Below are 25,482 nucleotides of genomic sequence, written 5' to 3' on the forward strand. Positions count from 1 at the left end.
AAAAGTGTGTCAGTCAGCCATTGCTTCTGATATTTATCCCACTATTTCTTAACATCGTCCCTTTTCGCAATTAGTTTTTCTTTCTTCTTCCCATAATTTTGACTGTTTGTTCTTCCATTTTGCCGGAGAAGATCTTTGGGAGACTTGAAGTCACCAGGATCCCAGCGTGTTCAAATGTGTCTTTGTTGTGTCGTGCCTAACAACAGTTCCCTCAGAGCTCCAACACTAGATGTGAATGGTTTCTCTTCAGAATTTTGAGGACATCGGTCCATTTTTGTCTTGGGGAAATTCAATGCCATCTTGATTTCCGAACTTTTAAAAAGTGACTCGTGTTTTTTTCCTTTCTTTCCTCTCAGGAAATCCTGGATCCTGCCTTTATCACCACCGTTCTTAAATTGCATGGTGATGTCCTTGATGTAAGTCATTCGTTGGGTTCTTTCAATCTGGACCTCGTGGCCTTCAATTTGGGGGACTTTTCTGGTGTTATTTCTTTCATTATTTCCTCCTCCATTTTTTTGATTCTTAAAATGCTGCCCTTTAGAGAAAGAGAAAATAGTGGCGTTTCCCAAAAGCATCGCATCACACACCCCCACGTCCCGTCTTTCACCACCCCACGGGCGCATGCACACACGAGCACACGCACACATGTGCACACATACACGGGCATGTTTGCGTGCCTACCCCGTTGCTGTTTTTCCCTTGTACGGAGCTCCGTTACCTGACTCCTAGTTAAACTGACTTAAAATTGTGCTGCATCTGGACACAGACTGTGGAGGAATGTCGCAGGCGGGCACCCGGGCCCTGATGCCCTTCACGGCGTGAGGTGCCCGAGCGAGAACGAGGAGAGCGGGGGAGGAGGGTCTGCCACCACTCCCACCGTTCCTCGGGTGTGAGCTGGGGAGTCCGGCTGGACCTGGGGGTTCGGGCTGTTGTGGGAAGGACAAGGGTTAAGGCCGGGACGAGCTCGTTTAATCCCCAGTCCAGACCCTCACCCCCTCCTGTCTGTTAGACGGGATCACGGAAAACACAACGTTAGCGGCTCGCTCAAGGTCACCCCGGGAAGTGATGGAGCCGGCGTCCGAGCCCAGGTGCGGTGGGCAGGGAGTCGGGTCACCTCTGATGGGGCTACAGGTGCAGGTGTCGCGGTCAGAGGCAGGGGACCAAGAAGTGTCCGCTTCCCCCAGGGGTGAAGGTGAAGGAGGCAGAGCGAGGGCGGAATGGCGTGGTGCGGATTGACACTCCCTAGCACCCACCGGAGACCTAAGTGGAGGGGCGGGTCACGGCTCGTCAGCCTGTCCCTTGAGCGGCCGCATGTCCTGGGAAAGCCACCTGCCCTGGATCTGTTGCCTCATCTACAGCGGGAGGAGGGGGGGCCAGAACATCTCCACGGCTCTTGGCGACTCTGAAGTTCTGTAATTGGGGTGCTCGCTGTCTGCGGGACCTCGTTGTGACCTGTCCACTGAAGTTATTTTCTGTGAAAAAGAGCAGACTTCTGTTGTAGGAGAGACAACACTGTCACGGGCCAAGCCGTGTGAGTTCCAGGGATGTTTCCACTTCGCTTTCACGGACACACCAGTGTGATGTCAGATTTCAACGTTCGTCACGCCGCCGGCCCCCCCTCCCTCCCCCTGCACTCAGTCCATCACCACGTCCTGTGAGCCCTACCGCCCTCTGCCCCAAATACCCGCAAAGTGCCTGTGTCTGTCTGCCCTGAGCCCAGCCCTTCGCGGGCCCCGCACCCCTAACTCCTCCAGGCCGCACAGGGCCGGGCAGCCGCGGGGAGCGCCTCTGAGCAGGGTGGCTTCCGGAGGCTCCCGGCTCTCCTTGCTCCCTTGTCCCTGCTCAGTCTCGCTTCTGCTCCGTCTCCCCCCACAGAAGGAAAGCGGCTGGGTGGCAGGGTCCTGCCTGCTTGCTCGCTGATGCAGCCCAGCGTCTGGAGCCCTGCGGGCGCCAGGAGGCACTCGGTAAATGTGTGCAGGGGTGAATGAGCGAACAGAGCACAGCTGGCCAGGGGAGGGCACAGGTTCCCAGCGAGAGCGGGAGCCGGGCTCTCTCCCGACCCCCGCCTCTCTGACGGCTCTGAGCTGAGTAAGTGTGGACCCGCCCTCAAGCCTTAGGTACCAGGAAGTAGGTGGAATTGATTTTCAGAGTTAAGAATTCGTGAAAGACACCGAATTGTTATTATGCTTACATTTCTTTCCAGTTGGTTCTAAATTGTGTATGATCCGCCCATCAGTCGATGCTGCTAACAGCCAAAGGAAGTGACAGGTGTATTTTCTCCTTCATCTCTGTCTAGAGTTCCTAGGGGCCGGTGAGCATCCCTGTAACGAAGGCCCCTCTGTCCTGTGTCCTGTGATGATGCAGCATCACCAGGGGCCACCCGTGCAGAGGTCCCCCCGTTGTCCTGGCGTCCGTGTATCAAACACACACGGGCCCACGGCCCTTCTGCCACTCCCGGACCCCCCACCAGCACAGGGACAGGGTCCAGTGGGAGGCATATCATGTAGGGCGCAGGCAAAATAGAACAGGCCACCGCAGGGTCTGGTGACGGGCACTGGCTGCACACGGGGTGGCTGAGTCTGAGGTTTTAGGGGGACGTGAGCCTCTACCTGAATCTGTGGACACGGGGCAGAGTATCCCCACGGCACACGTGTTAACAGCACTGCCACACACTGGCAGACCCGGAAGCCAGAGGAGCAGGCGTTTACTCTGAGCCCCCGGACGGATGCCGCGCCCAGAACCTGGGGTCTTACAAAAGAAGGAAGAAACAGGCAAGTGCCAGGACCCTGCTGGGGAAGATGCTGCAGGTCAGTGAAGTGATCGTGGCGCACTGCCAGTTTCTGGTCCTCTCCGTGCCTGCGTAACCTTGCTTAGAGGATAAGAGCAAATATACAGATGCATCTGGGACTGGGCAGGTGCCGAGGCGCGTGGGTGCCAGGACGTGTGACCTTTGTAGCGGCAGCAGAGAGCCAGGCATTCCTCAGAAGTACGTCTGGAAGGTCAGCGCGTCCTATAAATTGGAGAGAGGCAAGTGGGTGAGGCTGGGGACCTTGGGTCACGGCTGGAGCCTAGTTCCTCCAGTGTGTTCCAGGCGGAGCAGATACGGCCAGGGAACCCTGGCTGGACTGCTCTGCCCTTGGCTTGCCTTTGGGGGGTGGATTTGGAGAGTTCTGGAGAACTGCCCCTCGCTGTGTCCCCTGTGTCCCCCTGCCCTTGTCGGGGGATGCCCCGGATGGAGCGCCTCCCACCACCCCTGCCAGCACCTCGGTGTCTGCCCCGGAGAGCTCTGGACACTCAGGGCTGGGTTAGCGTCATGCAGACAACCCTTCTTTACTCTTGCTGCGTGAGTTGGTGGAAACAAGAAGGTGAGATGAAGAGTGCATTTGGACTCCAACAGGGTGGGAGGCACAACCGGCAGGCGGTCACGTCCCGTGCGGCCTGCACACAGGCTTCCTCGCAGGGCACGTTAGGGGCGAGGTCCCCACCTTCATCGCACCAATAGTTGGGAATCCCTCCCCTGGTTACAAACATACCTTGGTTTTACTTGAAAAATAACAAATGATTTAACCAAGTGTCTCTCGCATAGGATGTTATGAAGTGATTTGGGAAGAAATGAAAATATATGGCTGTCTCTTCTAAAAGGGTCACCTGCTGACCCACAGAGGGTGAGAGATTTTCACCTGTGCTTCTGAACTTTTCCTTTCTCTCCTGCTCTGTTTTGTGCTGCACGTGTCCACCCATTTCCTCTGCGGCACCGGGCCTCCCGCTGATTATTAACGGGGACTGCAGGGAAACCGTTAGGGAAGGACACCTCTGAGGGATCATTACATCTGCACAGAGTCTGACTTAAGGAGGGTGAGTGATTCATCCATGTGGGCACTGTGCACAAATAGGTTTTTTCTGGGTGTAACACTGGACCGTTGTCTTCAGACTCCAAGAGGAAACTGCTTGTGATATGTAGATGAAAATGGAGAACAGGCTTCTAACCAGGACAGCCTGAGAGCTCGTGACGAATTTGACCCTGTGCACAATAGAGCTCATTCACACTTGAGGGCAATTGAAATGTCAAATAATTCTTAAAGCATAATGCGTGGCTTGTTGATCCCTCCAGAAGTCTTCATGCTCTTTGTACGGTGGAGAAGATGGGCGAGGAGCAGGGTGGAGCGAGAAGAGACACTTGTCCAGAGGCTCCTGTCCCCAACCCCCCCCACCCCCCGTGTGTGCCCTGCTGCCCTGGGAGCATGCCGGAGACACACGAGTGTTTCTGGACCAGCAGTGAATAGAGGAAGCGGGGCCCAGCATCTTCGCCGCTTAGAGATGTTGTACCCAGTTTACCCGTGGGAGACAATGAAGTTCGAATGAATTGCTAATTAGTATCTACAGCAGTGTTTTTGGTGATCAGTACATAAAATACTCTTACAGACCGCTAAGGAAAAAGGCAGCCCAATAACTCTGCTCCAAAAGAAAAGTAGATTAAGATCTGAACAAGTATTCGCAAAAGAAAGAGTTCAAAAGGCCGGTGAACAAATGGCAAATACCCTGATTCACGAACTGCTAAAGAAACGTGCAAAAACGGTGTTGTGTTCTGCACCTTGGCGGGCTCTACACACAGCAGGCTTCCCCTACACCGTAACACCCAGCTACCGAAGGTCTGGGAAGCGGCCTGCGTGTGCTCCTGGCGGGAACACGAGTGGGCGGCGCTGTTCAGACGGGCTTGGCTCCAGCCCCGTCACATCTGTCCATGTAGTCGACCCTGAGGGGGACGCGGGGGTGAGTACGCGGCGTCACCCCACCAGCATGCGCTCCACGAGATGAAGGCAGAAATAACCCAAGTGTTGGGTGACAGGGACACGGCAGAGACTGCTGGCTGTTCTGGCTCCCCCCTTCCTCCCACAGTGAGAGGACTTGGCCACGTTCATTTTTTCTTACTGGATCCGTGTGCACCAAGTTGAAATCATCAGTATCCTGGGTTCATGAAAAATCGCCACGGTTAGCCTGTGCGTGCGTGTTTTTTTAAGTTTGCCTCTTCGTAGCAACGAGGTAAGCGCCCGTGAGCACAAGGCACGGCGCGAAGGCCAGATCCTCGCCAATAACTGTGTTAGCCCACGTGCCCACTCGTCCTGGCTGAGGGGACCCTGGGCTCTTCTCTCCCTTGTGTGCATCATGTCATGTTACATGTGTGCGTATATTCCAGAAGGTAGATTTCTAGTTGATTTTTAACTTTGCAAAATAGTGGCCTGTGGTGTGTCGTCTTTGAAACTTACTTTACATGCTGTTGTATGTTCCTGTAATTTCTCCACTTTGACTGTTTGTGTTTTCTGCTTATATCATAATATACTAATCACGTTCCTCTCGATGGCTATGTGAAATGTCTCCTGGTTTTTTCTCCCAGGAGCAGAGCCACTGTTCAAGAATGAATACGACATTCCCATGTACATCTGCGGGTGCGCGTTTGCAGTTTCTCTCTGTTGTGTTTGTTCTCTGGGGCTGTCATACGGGGACCTGTTCCCTCAGTCTGGGGGCCAGGAGTCCGAAGTCAAGGCAGGACTGAGCTCTAGGGGAAGGATCCTTCCTTGTCTCTGTCAGCTTCTGGTGGTTCCTGGCGATCGATGATCCCATTTACGTGACATGTTTGAGATGACATTAAAAAAAATTTTTTTTAATGTCTATTTTTGAGAGACAGAGCGCGCAAGCAGGGGAGGGGAGAGAAAGAGAGGGAGACACAGAATCTGAAGCAGGCCCCAAGCTCCGAGCTGTCAGCACAGAGCCCGAGACGACACGGGGCTCAAACCCACAAACCGTGCGATCGTGACCTGAGCCAAAGTCGGACGGACGCTTCTCTCCAGCGCAGCCGTGAACAGAAACGCCACCTTATTCACACAGATCTTTATTTCTGATGTGCCTACGTGATCCTACCTGGTTCTTTCCTGTCTGTTCTCCACCCGACGCCAGCGTACTGCGAGGCTGGAGCGCGGGGTGGGAACACCGCCAAGGAGGAATCCCAGAGCAAGGTGTGCGTCGTTCCCGTGGTTCAGACCCAGACTCTCCTTGGCTGCCGCCCCCCCCCCCCCCCGCACGCTCCCCGTGTCCGTGGAGCACAGTCGGGGAACCTGCAGCCCCTGTATGTGTCCGGGACTCCCCAGCCTGTCAGAGCCGAGAGGAGGCCCCTGTGGAGGGCGGGGCGGGGGGGGCGTGTCTCAGGCTTACTGGTCCCAGCCCGGTGGTGACTCAGGGACACGTGGGCTTCTAGGATGGTGTGGAACCGGGACGTGTGCCTGCAGGCCACAGCTTGCTGAGATGGGTGGGAACACACGTATTGTCTGCTTTCTATGGTGCAGACCTTGTGAGCGTCTCCCGCAGGTGATCGCTTAGTTACCCTGACTGCATGAATCCAGACACCCGCCCTCGATTTCCCACTGAACAAAGAGGGTCTCAGCGTGGCCACGCAGGCTGCCCGCTAGCACACAGACCTAGGAAGTGGCCGAGCCCGTGGCCACACACGCAGTGCGTCCTGAGCGCTGAGCCAGCGTTGGCCAGTCTCTCCCTGGCGCTGTTTCTGAAGCACAGAGCGGCCCCGGCGGCCCCTGAGTCATCACGCCCCTGCCGCCTTCTTCAGCTGCCTTGTCTCCTGTCTGCAGTCGGTGCCTGGGCCTGCCCGCCCTGCCCCCTCTCGTCTTCCATGTGATTGCCGGGGCAGGGAAATAATGCAGCTTTCCTAGCGTGAGAAACCCGAGCGTTAGGCCAGCGGCTGCTAGACGCTCCGGGCCCCCTTTTGTTGTTGCTGGGGGATTTTACTTCTATTTCTGGGCTCGAAGGCCCATGTCAGACGACCGTGCTCAGCAGAAGAACCGTGCTGTGTCTGTGTCAAGGCACAGTTTATGCCAAGCTCTACTTGGTCAAGAGCCACCCCGAAGCATAAGGGTGGCCACGGCCCCCTGACCTCTCTTTCCGTCAGCCGGGCAGGTGGGCCTGGGATACATCCCATAATGCTCCTCAGGAGGCCCCCAGAGGGTCCGTGGTGGCCGCAACTAGAGCATACGTTGCACTGGCCTTCCTTCCCTCGTTCTGTTCCCTGGAGTCACACTCCCAAATACAGTACCTGCACATAAGCCTTTGTCACAGCCCTGCTTTGGGTCGAAGCAGGTGAAGGCCCCTCTGCTGCCAGCTTCTCATCATATAGAAAGTGAGGGAGTGAGAAGGAGTTCCTTCGTGCTTCATAGATCGAGAGCAGTTCTGTCACTATCCGTTTCGGGTCCTAATTGAAATTTCAACCACTATGAAATATCCCGTGCCTCACCTAATTTTCTGACTTTCTCCTTTTGCTCCGGGGAAATCGTCAGTCACCCACCGGGTGCGGGCATCTGGAGAGCTGAGAGCACGCGCCTCTGGCGGAGGGGGGAAAGGCCCAGGAAGTCAGCGGCGCGGCCAGCGTGGTACCACAGGGCCCGGTGCTAGAAAGCGGGCGTGGCTGCGCGGCAGAGGCTGGCCTCTACTGAAGGCCGCTGCGCTGCTGCAGGTACTCTGCACACGCCGTTTACAATTCGTGACGACCTCGGAGGGAGGCACGGACACCCACCTTGTTCCACAGACAAGACACAAGGTCAGGGGGATTCTTCAGCCCATCGGCTCCCCCGGTGCCCAGGGCTGGCGAGTCCGGCTCCTGAGATCAGCCTTGATCAGGCTTGGGCCGTTGGTGTTCATCGTCCTGGAATGATGGCAGTCGTCTCATTTTAGACTGAAATTGTCTTTGGAGGTTTTATCTGTACTTCCATTGCTACACGTGTGGCTCCACGCACGTGGTGTTCATCACGCACTCGTCACGACGAGCTCAGACGGGCCTGGGATTTTCTGCTACAGCTGTGCTGTTGGTTTCAGGTCTCAGCTGGGGTAAAATGCAAACTGCGTTTCCTTCCTCTTGTGGCTAAATGTCACACAAGCCCTGCCACTTCTGCAGTTTTTCATGTAGCAATTTCCTGTGTCTTAAAGGTGAGCTCCAAAAATCATTGAATCATAAAAGTGTCAGATTTAGAGAGAACATGAGCCATCGCTTACTTTAGGTTAAGAAACTGAGCCTCCGAGAAGTTAAGAGACCTAACATCGTGCATGATGGTTCGCCGTCAGAACTTGCCTCCTGCCTTCTCTCCATTCTCTTTCTGTGGTGTCCTTATTCAGAATATCTCTTGGAGAGATCTGGAATGCAACAGAAAGTTACATGGCGTTTGCTGCACATCATTTCAAGCTAAAACTCACCTTTCTTTGGTAGGGGCGCCTGGGTGGCTTGGTCGATTGATTGAGCGTCTGACTCTTGATTTCAGCTCAGGTCATGATCTCCAGGTTTGTGGGTTTGAGCCCCACATCGGGCACATAGCCTGCTTGGCATTCTGTCTCTCTGCCCTCCCCTGTTTGATCTCCCTCCCTCTTTCTCAAAATAAATAAACATTAAAAATTTTTTTTTCCAAAAAGAAAGAAAAAACCAACTCACGTTCGGTATAGGCATCATGTCTAAAACGATTCTACTACGAAGACCTACCTCTGTGAGAGCAGCTGTTGTGTGAAGGTATTGTCATGGAGTGAATGTTTGTGTCACCCTGCCCTCCCCAATTTATGTGTGGAAACCCAGCCCCCAGGGTGATGGTGTTAGGAGCTGGGGCCTTTGGGGGTGATTAGGTCATGAAGGTGGAACCCTCATGAATGGCATCAGTGCTTTAGAAAAGAGACCCCAGAGAGCTCCCTGGCCCCTTCCACCACGAGGGGACACAGCGAGAAGACCGCGTTTGCGCCTCAGAGGAGAGCTCTCATCAGAACCCGATCATGCCGGCTCCTTGATCTTGGACTTCCAGCCTCCAGAATGGTGAGCAATCAGTTTCTGTGGTGTATAAGCCACTCGGACTGTGCTACTTTATTATAGGAGTCTGAAGAGACTAAAACAGGTATCAAACATTGTGAAACAAATTTAAATCTGCATGTCGGTGCATCCCCAAGCCACGTCGTATGGAACAGACGTTGTGTATGTTACGCCTCAGGCACCATGGGTCAGAAGAGTCCCCTGGTTTTGAAACAGATGTCTGAGCAGGGCTGCAACCTGTGGGAAGTGAGCCTCCATGGACACTATTCCGGCTATTTTGCTTTAATTATAGGCACGCAGAAATGTATCTGTTAGTGCCGTTTCCCCTTAATCGGAAGATTTAGGTAATACTTCCCCAAATGTTGTACATATACCACAGATGGCAGAGGAGATGATTTTAAGTGACAGCCCAACAAATATGTTTGAGTGAAGCATCTGTGCGTTTCTTTCATTTATATTAAAATATATTGCAAAACGTATTTGATAAAGAACTGGTACCCAAAATATACAAAGTTAACATTCAACCACAGGCAAACAATCCAAATTAAAAAATGGGCAAAGACCCGAACAAATAGGTCATCAGAGAAGACGTACAGATGGGAAGTAAGCTCATGGAAAGATGCCGTATGTCGTGTGTCGTCAGGGAAATGCAAATTGAAAAGAGGGAGACACCACCACGCGCCCGGTAGAAAGGCCCTAGTCTGGAGCTCTCGCGACCCCACGTGCTGGCGGGTGCGGAGCCCAGGAGCGCGCGCTCAGCGCCCACTGCGGGCGGCCACTGCCCACGACGGTTTGGCGGAACACGCCTCCCATACATACGACCCAGCAGTCGTGCTCTTTCGTGTTTACCCAAAGGTTTTGAAGATAATGTCCACGAAAAATCCCACACTCAGGTGTTCACAGCAGGTTTATTCGTAATCGCCAAAACCTGGAAGTGATCGGTGTCCTTCGCAGGTGATGGATAAATAAACCGTGGGCCCTGCAGACAACGGGATGTCGTTCGGCACTAACAAGAAGTGAGCTCTCAAGCCACGGCAATCCATGGAGGAAGCTGAGATGCGTATCACTAAGTGAAAGAAGGCGGTCGGGAAAGGCCACGTGCTGTGACTCCTGGAAGAGGCAGATCTATGGAGACAGTAAATGACGATGTGTGGCCGCCAGGCGATCCAGGGTGGGGAAGGCGGAGCGGCGCATGGGTGAGGCACAGAGAAATTTGAGGGCGTTGACACCGTTCTCTACCCCGTAATGGTGGGTACATGACATGCGTTCGTCCAAACCCGCAGAATGAGTGTCCAAGACCAAGAGTGAGCCTTAATGTAAGGTGTGCAATGTATCGATATTGGTTCCTTCACTGTCACAGACGTACCAACTAATGCAAGATGCTGTTAGCAGGAGAGACCTGTGATGACGGGAGGGTGTACCTGAGCTCTGTACCAGCTGCTCAACTTTTCTGTAAATCTAAAGCTGTAGAAAGAATCTATTTATTAAAAAAAACCTTCCAAGTTGTGGGTACCTGTTGTTATTTTAAGCAGCCAGTATGTGCCAAACACGGTTCCAGCACTGGAGCTCAGGCCCCTGTAATAAATGGCTCCAGTCCTGAGAAAGTGACGGTGGCATGGCTGGCCACCAGGTGGCGCTCCCTCATCTCACCCTCCTCAGTGCCCCCCCTTCCCTTCCCCCTATCCTTCCCCTCACCCCCTCTCCCCTTCCTGCCTCCCTATCCCTCCACCCCCTCTCTCCTCCCTCCCTCTACCCAATTTCTAATTCATTTTCTCAATTCCGTTCCTGTCTTTCCCTTTTCCCCTTTCTGCGTGTAAACCATCATCTCTGGATCTTATGACGAGAAGGTGGGTGGGGGAGGACCCCAGCCCTGCTCTTCTGGATAAGCATTGCCCACCCGGGCCAGGGCATGCAGAAAGGGGTGCTGACCGGCATCAGCCATGGTGATTGCACAGTGTGCTGGGTGAAGGGGTGAGGCTTGTCTGGGGCGGATCCCCCTCCCCCCACCACATACACTTAAGGTGAAGGGAGTGCAGTTCCGCCTGTGAGCTCTTAACTGCACCTGGGCACCCCTTGTCCATTTGCTGCCCTGTGGCTCCCCCCTCCCCCCTCCCCCGCCCAGGTTTCTTTCCCTGTGGCTCCCTGAGATTCCCCTCGCCCTCCCTCCCGCACCCTGGCCCTGGAGGTGATGATGAACCGTCTGCAGTGTGCTTCTGGACTCTCCAGCACTCTCGCGAGACCTGGTTTTGCTCTTGGGTTTCCCGCCCTGATGGGGGTGCATCCGCACTCAGACCACTGCCCCCCACCCATGTTGATCCTGAGTCTGAACAGCCTTGCCACCTCCTACAAATCCCCCTACCTGAGCAAAGGGGTTAAAATCCCCAAATCTAGTAGGGAAAACAGACGCTCAGGTAACCAACAGGAGCTATTACCAAAGGGATGGCTAGGATGCCCCATGGTGGGGGAAGGGGCAGGGAGAAAGCTGGATCTGATGGAAGGAAGCCTGGGAGGCCGTGAGCGTCACGAATGTGGGGGACATGGGTGGTGGGTGGACACATGGGCTTAGGAAGCCAGGCAGGGCTCTTGAGGTGAGTTAGAAAGGATCATGAATGTCCTGAAGGAAAAACTTCAAATCTCCTTGGGATGAGGAAAAGGCTGATACGTGAAATTATGATCAAATTGAAACTTGATTTTCTCTGATAAGATAGTATCTATCTGATAAAATACCCATATTTGTCATATAAACTATTAGTATTCAGAATATACAAAGAATTACAATAGATCAATGAAAATGCATACAACTGAATTTTTAAAATAGGCAAAAGCCAAACCAAAGCAAAAAAACAAAACAAAACAAAAAACAAAAAACCCAGGCAAATCACCAAAGAGAAAAACAAGTGAGAGGTTCGGCCTCACTAGAAATGAAGAAAACTCACAACCTCACTGGTCTGCAAAAGCTGAGAAGTCTGGTAAATACTAGATGGTGATGAGGACACAGCACACCAGACATTTTCAGACACCGCCGATAAGAATATAAATTCTTGTGATCATGTTGGAAAATCACGCTGAACCCCAGCAAGTCCATGCCTACGGCCCAGGGTATTTGTATCCACAGGGAGATGCGCTTTAACGATGTTCGGGGCAATATTATCTGTAGTAGCAAAGAAAAAACTAAAATTAGCCTAACTTTCATCGACAGAAGGGATAAGAAAATTGCAGTGTCGTCGTACAATGGAACTGTTTGCAGCAGGGAAAGTGAAGACAATACGTCTGCCATCACAACATGGAGAGAGGAAGCAGATGCCCAAGTATACGCGGCACGATGCCGCCTGCAAAGAGGAGGCAAAGCGATACTCCATGCAGCTCAGCAGCGCAGGGGGAGCGGCCCCGTGGAGAGGAGCGTGCGGGCCGACACACGCCCCCCGGCTCCATCTCTGGAGGTGACTTGGTGGAGGGGACCCTGGGGGCAGGTAGTGGCACAGCCCCTGCGCGCGCGTGCCCTGCAATTGTGCAACGTAGTAGCTGTGAGGACACCTCCACCTGTGATGTCGGGGCAAGGGGGGTGAGGAGTGGGCAGGTGTTAGTGTTTATACACCTCGGTGCAGTTCAGCATTACACAAGGTATTTGAAATATTTTTTTAATTTTATTTATTTAGAGAGAGAAAAATCGGGAGCAGGGCAGGGGCAGAGAGAGAAAGGGAGAGAGAGAATCCCAAGCAGACTTTGCACTGTCAGCCCAGAGCTCAGGTTCAATCCCATGAACTGTGAGATCACAACCTGAGCCAGAATCAAGACTCAGATGCTTAACTGGCTGAGCCACCCAGGAGCCCCCTATTTTATTTTAATGTATTTCAAAACAGAGTTTAAAACCCACACCGCGGGAATTGGCGGACCCTCCGAATATTTAGGTTTAGGAGTGGAAAGGTCAGGTTTACACTCTAGAAAGATAACCTTGCTGGCAGGACAGGATGACTCAGAGGTTAACCCCACGGGGACGATGCAGGGGCAGGAGCCACGGAGCCACGGTCAGCAGATTCTGGGGACTGGCTGCAAGGAAAGCCCGAGGCGCCCCCGTGGAGCAGGCGGGGAGCAGCGCGGGAAAGCCGGCAAACCGTGTCCTGGGAACCTAGATCCTCAACCCGGAGGCAAGCTAGGCGGGAGCAAGGCTGTCCCGGTTCGGCAGGACGGCTTCCAGGTGACGCTGGGCCGTGGGTGCAGGGAGACCTGGCAGGTGCTGGAGGGTCTCCACGGCGCACGGCCTGAGCGGCTTGAGAAGCCGAGAGTGCGTCGCAGGGGGTTGCTGGCTGAGACCACGGGTGGACGGATGGACGGGTGGGGGGCAACCAAGGGCAGGCCACAGCCGGGCGAAACGGGGCATGAGCTGAGCGAGGGTCCCACACGGGGACCAGGAGTCAGGGGAAGCATGGGCAGTGCATGAAGAGAGCAGGTGTGTGGGGGCCCGCCCTGGGGGTTCCCAGGACATCTGGAAGACGAGGGAGCTGAGAATGTGTTTAGACAGAAGAGCGCACGTGGTCTTGCAGTGGAGGCGAGGGGGAGGCATGCTCCACAAGTGTGAGCAGTGGGTGAGCCCCGGGGTCCTCAAGGACACCGGGAGAGGGACAGGAAGGGGCCGTGGTGGTGGGGCGTCGGAGCCCGGCCCCTGCCCTCTGTCTGTCACTTGGCCCCAGGGAGACCTTCCCGGGCAGTGGGCCGGCTGTGTTTAGGTTTGAAGACGAACGGGCTAGGATGCTGTCCTCTCTTTCAACGTGGCTGCCCCTGTGCTCTTGACCTCCCCAGAGAGGGGCGCTGGCACCACGGAGCCACACAAATGAAGCTGGGGTCTGAGTTTGCCAGTGAACTGTTAGCACATTGGTGTTTTTGTTACAGGCAAGCGTGACTCTCACACCTGCGATCCGCAGGCAGGCAGGGAGCCCTGGAAATGTATGTGTTCAACAGACTCTTCCTAAAAAAATTGTGTTTGATGTTTTCTGGTTGAAGCGTGCAGGGGTGATAGCACAGAGCGCACCAAACCTGCATATTTGAGACCGAGAAAGGGAAGGTGATCTTCCTCGGGTCGCACAGCCTGACATCTGGAATGAGAAGGTTCCTGTCAGCGGCTGCGGGGAGGCCACGGTAGGAAATGTGCTGGAAGTTTGTAAGCTCCACGGAGTAACGGCCGCAGAACATCGACCGTAGAACGTTCTTGTGAGCTGAGTGTGTAAAAAGATCTGGTTCATGGTGCATCTACGGCCTCCCACCTGGGCAGGTGAGGCTGGGGTTATCCGAGGTTAACTGGCTGGCAGAAAGGTCCCGTTTACATAAAACCTCTTATTTTTAGGGAGCAACTGAATGGATGAGGGTTTCCTGCCCCCAAATATGAGGCATAATTAAGAGCCCTTCCGTGTTTTATCTACTCAGGAGAAAAGTCGTCAGGCGCTTGCTCCAGCCCAGAACGCAGACAGCCTCGAATTTTCTGGAAGGATGAATCGAAGCTATCAGCCGAGGCCGTAGGCTAGCGGGCCCGAACAGTTGTGGCATCCCTGTGGGGTTCCATGGGGCCGGTGCTGAGTCGTACAAATGGAAGCACTCACGCGGGTTCTACTTCGGGAACAATAGTCCATGTCACCTAAGTTCCTCGTGGACGCTGCTCTGGGACTTCTTCTGGAACGGAAATTTGAAAGATTCCTCAAGGGCCACCGAGCAACGTCAAAGGGCGCTGTGTTCCGCTCACCGGGAAGGGCGGCTGCGGACTGTGGAAGGAGTCTGGGCAGCTGTGTCTGAGGGCTGGATGCAGTTGTCCTTCCGAGATGGGTTATCACGTTTCCCCAGGAAGCCTCTGTGGGAGAGTCTGCAGCCGCGGGGTGCTCGCGCTGAGCTCCCTGCACCGCGAGGCACTGAGCAATGCCGTGAGAAAGAACATTCCTGAACTGCGGGGCCACAGTAACGTGCCCTGTGTGAGGAGTGAGCGTGGTGTGCACCTGCTGCCTTCTAGAAAGTGGGAGCCGCAGCCGAGATGGGGATTTCTGCCTCAGCCCCCGGTGCAGGTGCGTAAAGAGTAAAATACAGTCTAAGACACCAAGGGGCTGGAAGGTGCCGGTGTGGGGTGTGGGGCATAAACACGGACATCAGAGACAGAGCGGGTGTGGGTGCAGATGGGAAGGTGTCTGGGGAACAGCTCTGCTAGTTCCTTCTGTGAACCTTGAGCAAGAGAGGTACTTCACCCCTTTGGGCCTCGGTGTCCTCATGACCCCTTGTCCATCTCACGTGGTGTCATAAGGGTCAGGTGACAGCACAGACACAGACAGCGTTTTGGAGAAAGGGGGTGAATAAGCACTAACTTGCAAAGACTGCGAAATTTCCAAACGCCCCCAAATTGAATTTAAGTGCGTCATTGTCCGTATTACCAGGACAATCTGGAAATTTTATTCAGAAGTTTGATGTTTTGCCTGTTCTTTCTTGGGCATTTCCATGACTGAATCCGTTAGTGTATACAGTTTAAGAGAGCGAACGCTGTTATCTCTGTGATGAGTAGTCTTTGGCATAAAGAACTTAAAATCTGCCTTCTCCTTCCAACACCACTTTAACTTTCTGGTAGATGAACCCCTCGTGTTCCCCATTTTCTTTACCCGTTACTTTGGTCGACACGGGTGTGGAGGAACTGTGTGGTGAAAGAGGGAGGTGTCGTGCCTGGTGCGTCGTGAGTGCCCAGTGGGCCCTATAGAAGGCAGAAGACGGGTAGGTAGGCGCTAGACAGAACAAAGCAATCGCTTACTCCCAGGAACCTGTGGTCACTCACAGTTGTTCTGCCCTCGGGCTTCGTCCCCACCGATAGCACTTTCCTTTCCCACCTCTGTACTCCCATCACCGCTGCGGACCCTGTTCTGTGTCCTGATAAAGCCTCATCTTTCCTTATTATTCCAGGCATTCACACATCACTTGCTTTCTTATTTGAATGTCTGAACATCATGCCTTATTTCCTATCGGCTGATTGTGCTTTTTGCAATCGTGCGGTTAGGCCTTAGGCTCCCCCCACCCCTCGCCCCCCATCAGTTCTTTGCTAGTCTTTACACCACCCCCCGCGTGTGGACTGTGCCCATTCTCTTGGGCGACTGAGTGCTTCTGAAAGAGTCACAGGATGGGGCCGATTGGTATCACTAGGAGTTCTCCTTGGACTCAGCAATCATCTTATTCGTCTTCTCATTGTATATCATTATTGTTGTTGGTTCACTTATCATGTTATTTCCATTTTCTTACGTGTCACACTAAGTCAATTTATTCTTGAAACTACTCCAGGCAGCCGCAGCGTCAGGTGGATTTCAGAGTCTAGTTCAATGGGCAAGCTGTGAGTGTAAACAACTCTGGAGTGATGTTAAATTCACACTCCCAGATCTTAGTTTCTCAGACTCCTAGGTCTACACTTTAGTTTGCAGGTTCTGGAGACTTCGACACCTGCCTCCCCACCTGAATTCCTGTGCTGTGTTATCTTAGGCAACTTATTTAACATCTTTTGACAGACTTGTAACGTGGGAGTCATCGAGCACATTTCTACACCTCGGGCAACTAAAGAGATTAAACATGTAAACATGCCTGGCTGCAAATGATGGATGCCCAATGTTTTTGTTTTCTTCCTCATTAGCCTTAGCTTAGGATCCCGTCTGCTGGTACTTAATCCTTGGGAGCTAAGAAAAAGACAACAGCAGCAAAATTGAAAAGTCCAAACATTGTGAGACTTGAAAAGTGTGCTCACGCTAACCTCTCCCATAAAATTCAAGAGAAAGGAATACTTCACAATTCCTGTTAGGAGACTAGTATTACCTTGTTACAAAGACTAGAAAAACACATAATAGGAATACAAACAAAACAAAAGAACTACAGACTGAGGATATCCCTCATGAACACAGATGCCAAAGTTCATAACAAAATGTTAGTGAATGCAACAACATTCACTCATGATGGAAGCTCTCGCCACCTAGGAAAAGAGGGGAATGTCCTTAATATGATAACAACTACAGAAAACCTCTAGCTAATATCCTAATTAATAGTGACAGACCAAATCCTCTCCCCTCTCATATCAGGGAGGAAAAAGATAGTTGCTATTACGCCATCTACCCGTTAGTACTATAGCTATTATCAGAAGTTCTGGCCAGTGCTCAGGGCGCCTGGGTGGTTCAGTCAGTTAAGCGTCTGACGTCAGTTCAGGTCATGATCTTGCAGTCTGTGAGTTCGAGCTCAGGTCATGATCTTGCTGTCTGTAAGTTTGAGCCCCGCATTAGGCTCTGTGCTGACAGCTTAAAGCCTGCTTTGGATTCTGTCTCTCTCTCTCTCTCTCTCTCTCTGCTCTCTCCTGCTCGTGCTGTGTGTGTCTCTCTCTCAGAAATAAACATTAAAAGGATTTTAAAAAAAACTTTAAAAAAGTTCTGGCCAGTGCAATAAAGCCAGAAAAAGAAAGAAAAAAAGGTTCCATATTGGAAAAGAAGTAAAACAGTTTATTTTCAGAAATCATAATCACTTATTTAAAAAAAAATCTTTTGGAATCTATAGAAAAAGCTATTTTAAGTTTAACAAGGTTTCAGGATAAACAACCAATATCAAAAAATAAATTAAGCAATCAGTTTGAAACTACATAAACAATATGTTTAACATAACATCAAAGATGTGAAATACTGGGGCGCCTGGGGGGCTCAGCCGATTAAGTGTCCAACTCTTGGCTCCAGCTCAGGTCATGGTCTACTGGTTTTGTGAGTTCAAGCCCCGTGTTGGACTCTGTGCTGGCAGCACGGAGCCTGCTTGGGATTCTCTCTCTCTCTGCCCCTCCCCCACTTCTGTTCTCTTTCTCAAATAAAGAAACTTAAATAAAAATATATGAAATAGGAAGGATATATTTGACAAACGATGGACAAGAGCTGATCACCAAAAACTAGAAAACATAGCTGAGAGAAATTAGACACCTGAGTAAGTGGAAAGAGTCATTGTGGTAACTCAGTATTGTTAAGGTGTGAATTTCTCTCAAATCAATTTATGGATTCAAAACAATTTTTTAAGGTTTATTTATTTATTTGGAGAGAGAGAGAGAGAGAGCATGAGAAAGGGAGGGGCAGAGAGAGAGGGAGAGAGAGAATCTCAAGCAGTCTCCTTGCAGTCAGTACAGAGCCCAATGTGGGGCTTGATCCCACAAACTGTGAGATCATGACCTGAGCTGAAATCAAGAGTTGGACACTTAACCCACTGAACCATCAAGGCGCCCCAGATTCAAAGGAATTCTACTCAAAATCTTAGTTGGCTTAAAAAAAATTTTTTTTTTTGAAATTGACAAGCTGATTTTAAAATTCAGGAAATGTGTGTGGCATTGGAGATAAGCTAAACACAAAAAGTAATAAAACAGGGTCCACAAGAGACCCGTACATATATGATTAATTAATTTTAAACAATGTTGACAAGGCATTTCAATGGAGGAATAATCATCTTTTAATCAAATAATGCTGGAACAAGAGGATCACTTGTTGAAAAACAATGAAACTGAACTCTTATCTCATACCATATATAGGAATCAACTCATAACGAAGAAAGACCTAAATATAAGAGCTAAAACTTCTGAAAGAAAACACAGAAAATCCTAGGGACTTAGGGTTTGGCAAAGTTTCCTTGAAATGACACAACAGGCATGGAACAATTGATAATGTGAACTTCAAGAAAAGCAAAAACTTATGCAATTCAAAAGACACTGTAACGGAAATGAAAAGGCAAGCCACGTACTAGGAGAAAATACTACAAAACATATACCTGATGGAGAGATTGTATCCGGAATACGCAAATAACTCTTCATCTCAGTGGTGTGACAAACAACCCAATTAAAAATGGGCAAAAATTTGAACAGACACTACATCAAGGACCATACATGGATAGCAAATGAGCAGATTGAAAAGAATACTCAGTACCATTAGTTATTAGAGAAAGGCAAATAAAAACCACAGTGAGATGCCATTGCGCATCTACTAGAAAGACTGAAATCTAGAAGGCTGACCACACCAAGTGTTGGTGAGTGAGTGGGGCAACTGAAATGTCGTGCGTCGCTGGTGGAGACATCAGATGATCTAACTGCTTTGGGAAGCAGTTTAGAGGCTTGAAAAAAGTTGAAGAAACAGCTATCATATGACTCTGCCATCCTGCTCCTAGGTATTTACCCAAGAAAAATGAAAACATAGGGCTGTGGCCAGACTCAGTGCAAATGTTCACAACAGTTTTGTGTGCAGTCAGGGCCTGTACAATGTGAGGAGAGTGGAACATGTGCACAAATCAGAGGGAGCACCTCCTTGAGTGTCCCGCACAAGGTGCCTCGTTTTATCACCTCGTCTGGCTCCTGTTTATAATTGTCAAAACCTGAAAACAACCCAAGCGCCCATCAGTGGAAACTGGATTGAGAAACTGTGGTATATCCATAAAATGAGATACTATTCAGTGCCCTCTTTGGCAGCATGTATAGTAAAATTGGAATAAAAAAAAATGGCATGATACAGAGAAAATCAGCATGGCCCCTGTGCAAGCAGGACACTCAAATTTGTGAAGCATTCCATGTTTTTATAAAATGAGTAAGAACGGAAAATATAATGTACAGCCTGGTGACTGCAGTTAATAGGTAACAATGTATTGTATATTTGAAATTTGCTAAGAGAGTAGATCTTAAAAGTTCTCACTACAAGGAAAAAAATTGTAACTCTGTGTGGTGATGGATGTTAACTAGACTTACCAGAATCATTTTGCAGTATATACAATTACATATAATTACATTATACACCTGAAATGAATATGTTATATGTAAATTATATCAATAAAAAAAGGAAATAAATACTACTTAGCAATAAAAAGGAATGAACTATTGATTCCTACAATACACGGGTAAATCTTAAAATAATTATTGTGAGTGAAAGAAGTTAGGCAAAAAGAATACATATCGTATGATTCCATTTATATAAAATTATAGAAAATGTGATCCAACTACAGTGACAAAAAGAACGGTAGTTGCCTGGGAACTGGGGATCAGGGAGGGGATGAGCGCATGGGGAAACAAGGAAGTGTTTGGGTGGTAGGATATGTTCACATCTTGATTGTACTGATGACTTCACATTTGTATACATGTGTCAGGTTTTATTACACTTTACTCTTTAATATGTGCAGCTCACTGTATGTCAATTATATTTCAGTAAAGCTATTAAAAATAAAATGAGGCACAATAAGAATTTAAGACATGAGCCCTTTTTGGATCCTGACTGGGAAAATAAGAAACCTTAGAAATAATTGGGAGTCTTTGAATCTGGACTGGATAGTAAATATATTAGGAGAGTATTGGTACTTTTCCTACGTATAGTAATGATATTGTTGCTCTGCAAGAAAATGCATGAATTCTTTTTTTTTTAAATTTTTTTTACATTTATTTATTTTTGATAGAGACAGAGCACAAGTGGGGGAGGGGCAGAGAGAGAAGGAGACACAGAATCGGAAGCAGGCTCCAGGCTCCAAGCTGTCAGCACAGAAACTGACACAGGGCTCGAACTCACAATCCGTGAGATCATGACCTGAGCCGAAGTCGGACACTTAACTGACTGAGCCACCCAGGCACCCCGGAAATGCATGAATTCGTAAGAGAGTCATGCTGGCACAATTAGGGGTAAAGTGATCTGCAGGTTATTTCAAATAGCTTGGCAAAAACAAAATAACAGGAAACAAAAACCACACACCAGAAAAACGAAAGACAATAGAAAAATAAATAGATAAAGCAAGTATGGCAAAAATATTAAGACTGTCGAATCTAAGTGTTCAGTAGATGGGAGTTCATTATGCTATTTTCGAGCCGTTTTGCTTGTTTGATAATTTTGTCATTAAAAAGTTGGAAAAGCTTACCAAGTAGATTAGAAAAATAACCAAATTAGAAAAGATAAAAGATAATTGAATTATCAAGCTCAATGGATAGGTTTAACTGACATAGCAGAAGATAAAATTGGTCAATTGCAAAAGAAATATTAAAAAATCATCCAAGGTGGAGGACAGAGAAAAAGAGAAAATACGAAGGGAAAGTTAAGAAAAATGGAGAATAAAATGAGAATGCCTATCATAAGTCTGGCTGGAACTCCAAGAGAAAGAGAGAGAATGGAGCTAGGGCCATCTTTGTAGAAATAATCCCTGAGAATTCCTAGTGAATCCCTGAATGTATAAATGAAAAGAATTCACACTTAGGCACACCTTAACGAACACGCAAGGCATTGATGGCTGAGAGAAGGTCATAGAAGTTTCCAGTGGTGGGGAGGGGGAGGGGAATGACATGCAAAAGAAAGAAGACGGATAACTGACTCTCCATCAATTACAACCGAAGCTAAGCTAAAGGTGGAATATTTTCAGTGGATTGAAAGAATTGTTCAACCTAGAATTACTTAACCAGAAAGAGTATCTTCAAAGAACGAAGACAAAATAAAGACATTGTCAGGTAGACAGAAAATGTAAGCGTGCTTGTTGCTAAGCCGTGTTCGCTAAGTGAAATTGTGAAGTGTGTCTATGATACCGACAGAGATAGGAGATGAAGTCTGGAGGTGTAAGGAGGAATGTAGAGGACAAAAAAGTTGGAATATATGTAAGTAATTTCCACAAATGAGACAAATAAAATAATAGTATCTTCTGCATTTTAGAGTAGAATTGAAACACCAAAAGACAATAGTATATGAATTAGGAGAAGACTAAAGGTGTTGATTGACATTCTGCTTTCATAAGTATCATCTTGAAGTTTCTAAAGTTACCCTTAACAGAATAGAGAATATAATTTTCAAACTAGCAAAAGGGAAAAAGCAGAATGAGAAAAAAAAAATGTCAGTCCAGAAAAGGCAAGAAAGTAGAGGGAAGTAAACTTAGTTGACATGGAACAAATTGAAAGCAAAAAATAAATATTTTTCATCCAGTGTTAAAAAACAAAACAAAAAACTCAACACCAGAAGGCAAGTGCAAAAATAGTCATAGCAGCGTGTTCACAAAACAACAGAAAAACAACTTGACATAACCCAAAAGTCTGTCAACAATGGATTGAATGAATAAACTGTGGCATAGTCTTACAATGAAATGCTGTCCATCAGTGAAAATAAATGAACTCCAGCTGTATGTATCAGCACCGATTAATCTCACAAACCCAATATGAACAAAGATACAAGCCACAGAAGAACTTGGAAAAACTTTGAAAGTTGAAAAGCTGGACCAACTGACCAATAGATTAATTTAAAGCCATCTAAAAAGACGGTACGATCATCAAGGCAAGGGGATGGTTATCAGTGTCAGGGGAGCAGATACCTGTAGGAAGAGGGCAGCTTCAGGGAGGAGCACCTAGGAGTCTTCCAGGCTGTTGGGTCCTATTCTCCAGCTGTGCCTTGTGTGGTGGTTCTGGGGAGCATAGGTTTTATGTCCCCCTTTTTGTGTCTCTACAGGTATCAATTTAAAAATGAGATGGAATAAAAGAGCAGCCTTCCATGGAACCCTCTGAGACATCTAGGAATATGAGTCTAGGAAACTAACCTACATACAACCTACCAAGACTGACTCATGAAGAAATAGAAAATTTGAACAGACCAATGAGTAAGGAGATTAAATCTAATAGAAAAAAAGTCTCCCACCAGAGGTGGGGCGCCTGGATGGCTCAGTCAGTTGAGTGTCTGACTCTTGATTTTGGCTCAGGTCATGATCTCATGGTTATGGGATTGAACCCTGCGTCTGGCTCCATGCTGAGTGTGGAATCTGCTTGGGATTCTCTCTCTCTCCCTCTGCCTCTCTCCTGCTTGCTCCCTCAAAAAATCTCCCACCAAAGAAAAGCCCAGTAACAGATGGTTTCACCAGTGAATTCTACCAAACATTAAAGAATAACACCAATCTTTCTCAAACTCTTCCAAAAAACCAGAGAGGGAATACTCTCAAACTTATTTTATGAGGCCAGGGTACCCTGATACCAAAGCCAGGTAAGGATACTACAAGAAAGCAAAACGAAACAAAACAAAACTATAGGCCAATATCCCTGATGAATATAAATGCAAAAATTTTCAATGAAATACTAGCAAACTTAATTCGGCACATTAAAAGAATTATACACCATGATAAAATGTAATTTATCCTTGGAAAGCAATGCAAATTAATGTGATACATCACTTTAATAGGATAAAAGATTCATGTTCATGTCAATAGACACAGAAAAAGAACTTGACAAAATTCAACATCCTTTCCTAATAAAAGCTCTCAACAAATTGGGTATGGAAAGAATGTACCTTAGCACAATAAAGGTCATATATGACAGACCCACAGCTACCCTCATACTCAAGGGTGAAATGTTCAAAGCTTTCCCTCTAAGATCAGGAATAGGACAAGGGTGTCCGCTCTCAGCAGTCATACTCAACATTGTGCTGAAAGTCCTAGCCAGAGCAATTAGGCAAGAAAAAGAAATAAAAGACATCCAAATCACAAGAAGTCAAATCGCCTTGGTTTACAGATATGTTGTGTATGCATATGGATGGTAAGGAAAGAAACAATCGTAGGAAACTACATAGGGATACGGTGATAGGGATACAGCTGTTTTTTTATGGGTAAGTAAGAATCTTGTAACTAATCATGCCTATTTCTTGGGCTAAGACACCTGGAGTGCAACTCCTAGTCTCCTTTTATAAGTACATTGGACTTTATTAGTTTAGGCACTTACTCCCTTTGGTTTCCTACTTCCTTCCTTCATCCCAATTTCCTCATTTGTATTTTCCTGTGCTTCACATCTTCTTTGGAACAAAATAGGTATACATTTATACACATCGTCATCATCCGAATTGACTCACAAATTCTTATGGTCTGCTTCCAGTCTATCTTCCCAGCCTTGTACCTATGCTAGCCCTGATACACACGTTAATACTGTCCTATTTTGTCTAACCTTAGGTGTATTTCTGCTTTGATGCAACTGTGTACATGGGACGAACCAGTGAGATTTGGTTTGCACCTTGGACTTGCTGACAGGCTAGGTTCTCTTGATCAAATTACTTAACCCTTCTGAACCTCAGTATCATCTGTAAAACGGTATTTGCAGGATTGTGAAAAACACTAAAACGTTAAAAACAGCGGATCAAACGTTATTCAGTACCATTTGCCACTCATTGGCTAGCTGATGTTGGTTAGATAACTTGTCTGAGCTTGTTTCTTTTCAAATAGGATCCTCTGCTTAGTTTTCTTTGGCTCCTTGTGCCATCATGTCACCTCACTCTTTGTTGTCCCCTTAGTGTCGGAATTCTGTGGAAGCTGGTATGAGCAACAACAGAAATAGAAGACCAACACCTTTGAAAGTGTACATTTTAATGCGTTACGCCCGACAACGGGAACATCAGTGACGTCTGGGGCGGTCTTCGCCGGTCCAGCCGCCTGGGTTCTAAGTTCGGCCGTGAAGCGGGTGCCGCGGGCGGGCGGGTGTCAGAGGCCTTCCCGCGAGACCCCGCAGGACGACGTGCCGGGTGTTCCCTGCCTTAAGTGACACACGTAAACGTACACGGACACGTCCGGGGCACCTGGCACGTCAAGGACCCTGGTCTTTTTCCTTCTTGTGTGTTGCTTCCACCGGGAAAGCGCTTTCTCAACACCTGTGCCAGTTCAAAGGCCACCTTTCCGATTTTCCCGACGGCTGTCCCAGCTGCGGGCTTCGGCCTGACACACTGCAATGCCCGCCCCCTCAGGCCAGACGTGGGGACGGCGGGTGACCGAGGGTGACCACAGCCCGCTCCCCTCAGACCAGGACCGAGGAGGACCACGGTCGCCCACACCCCCTCAGGCCACTGGCACGGGGAGTGACCGCGGCCCTTCCGTTCCCCCCAGGCCGGCCATTGGGACCCAGGGTGACGGAGGACGTCCACATGCCGCTCCCCTCCGACCAGGGCCGAGGGTGACCGATGGCGACCGAGAGTGACCGCGGCCCTCCCGCTCCCCCCAGGCCGGCCGTCGGAGGCGGCGGCCGCCAGCGACCACGGCCCCGCAGGCCGCCCGGCCGCGCCAGGCCCGAACGGCGGAACGCGCATGCGCACGGCGCCTCTCCCCGCCCCCACCGCGCACCCGCGCCCAACGCCCCTAACGCGGCCCGCCGGGCCATGGAACCCGCCGAAGTCGGCTCGGTGCTAGCTCTCCCGTTCGCTCCCTCGGGCGCCTTCCCCCCGTGAGGCCCGCGGGCGCCCAGACAGGGCTCGGCGGCCGCCCGCCCTCCCGGGCCGCTCCGCCCGCCTCCGTCGCTCGGCCGGGCGCGCGCCGCGTCCCCGCGGCCGGTCCCCGCGCGTGCGCGCTCCGCCGAGTGTATGTGTGTGAGTGTGTGTGCGGCCGAGGGGTGGTCCGCCGCCGCCGCCGCCGACGATGCCGCGGGGCCGCCCCCCGAAGCCCAAGGAGAGCAAGGCGCGCGGCGACACCGGTAAGCGGCCTCGTCCGGGCCGGCCGCGCTGTGCCGCTCCGCGCGAATATAGTCCCCGGATGCGGCGCGGAGGGCGCCGGGAGCGGCCCGGGCCGGGGGCGGCGGGGCCGGGGGCGGCGAGGCCGGGGGCGGCGAGCGGGGCCGGGGCCCGCCGCCGCCGCCGCGCCCGCCGCCGCACCCGCCGCCGCCGCCGCCC

The 25,482-nt window shown here is 50.0% G+C and overlaps 1 protein-coding gene, 1 long non-coding RNA gene and 1 other non-coding gene across 23 annotated transcripts in view; all 3 read left to right on the top strand.

The window, feature by feature from the left end:
* Positions 1-22,819, top strand: part of LOC109493526 — a 45,469-nt gene extending 22,650 nt beyond the window's left edge. For 5 of the 15 annotated variants that reach the window (XR_006587758.1, XR_006587750.1, XR_006587752.1 and 2 more), the window contains one exon: positions 357-10,347. This is a non-coding gene — a long non-coding RNA (uncharacterized LOC109493526). Of the gene's footprint in view, positions 1-356; positions 10,348-12,044; positions 12,286-14,263; positions 14,890-22,302 lie in introns of those variants that run through there. The other 10 variants (XR_006587759.1, XR_006587763.1, XR_006587762.1 and 7 more) reach the window with 10 other exon arrangements.
* On the top strand, positions 19,319-19,422 carry LOC111557437. The gene has a single exon (XR_002737474.2). It is a non-coding gene; the product is annotated as a U6 spliceosomal RNA (small nuclear RNA).
* A 2,130-nt stretch (positions 22,820-24,949) lies between the features above and the next one.
* The window catches only part of ZNF236 (zinc finger protein 236), a 107,635-nt gene continuing 107,102 nt past the window's right edge, over positions 24,950-25,482 (top strand). For 4 of the 7 annotated variants that reach the window (XM_023242112.2, XM_045041267.1, XM_045041268.1 and 1 more), the window contains exon 1: positions 24,950-25,286. In XM_023242112.2, coding sequence (XP_023097880.1) covers positions 25,232-25,286 — 55 coding nt within the window. In that variant the 5' untranslated portion in view covers positions 24,950-25,231. The remainder of the gene's footprint in view (positions 25,287-25,482) is intronic. The other 3 variants (XM_023242113.2, XM_023242119.2, XR_002737414.2) reach the window with 2 other exon arrangements.

This window comes from Felis catus, chromosome D3 (genome assembly GCF_018350175.1).
Source record: "Felis catus isolate Fca126 chromosome D3, F.catus_Fca126_mat1.0, whole genome shotgun sequence".
In the NCBI taxonomy this organism is placed as follows: Eukaryota; Metazoa; Chordata; class Mammalia; order Carnivora; family Felidae; genus Felis; species Felis catus.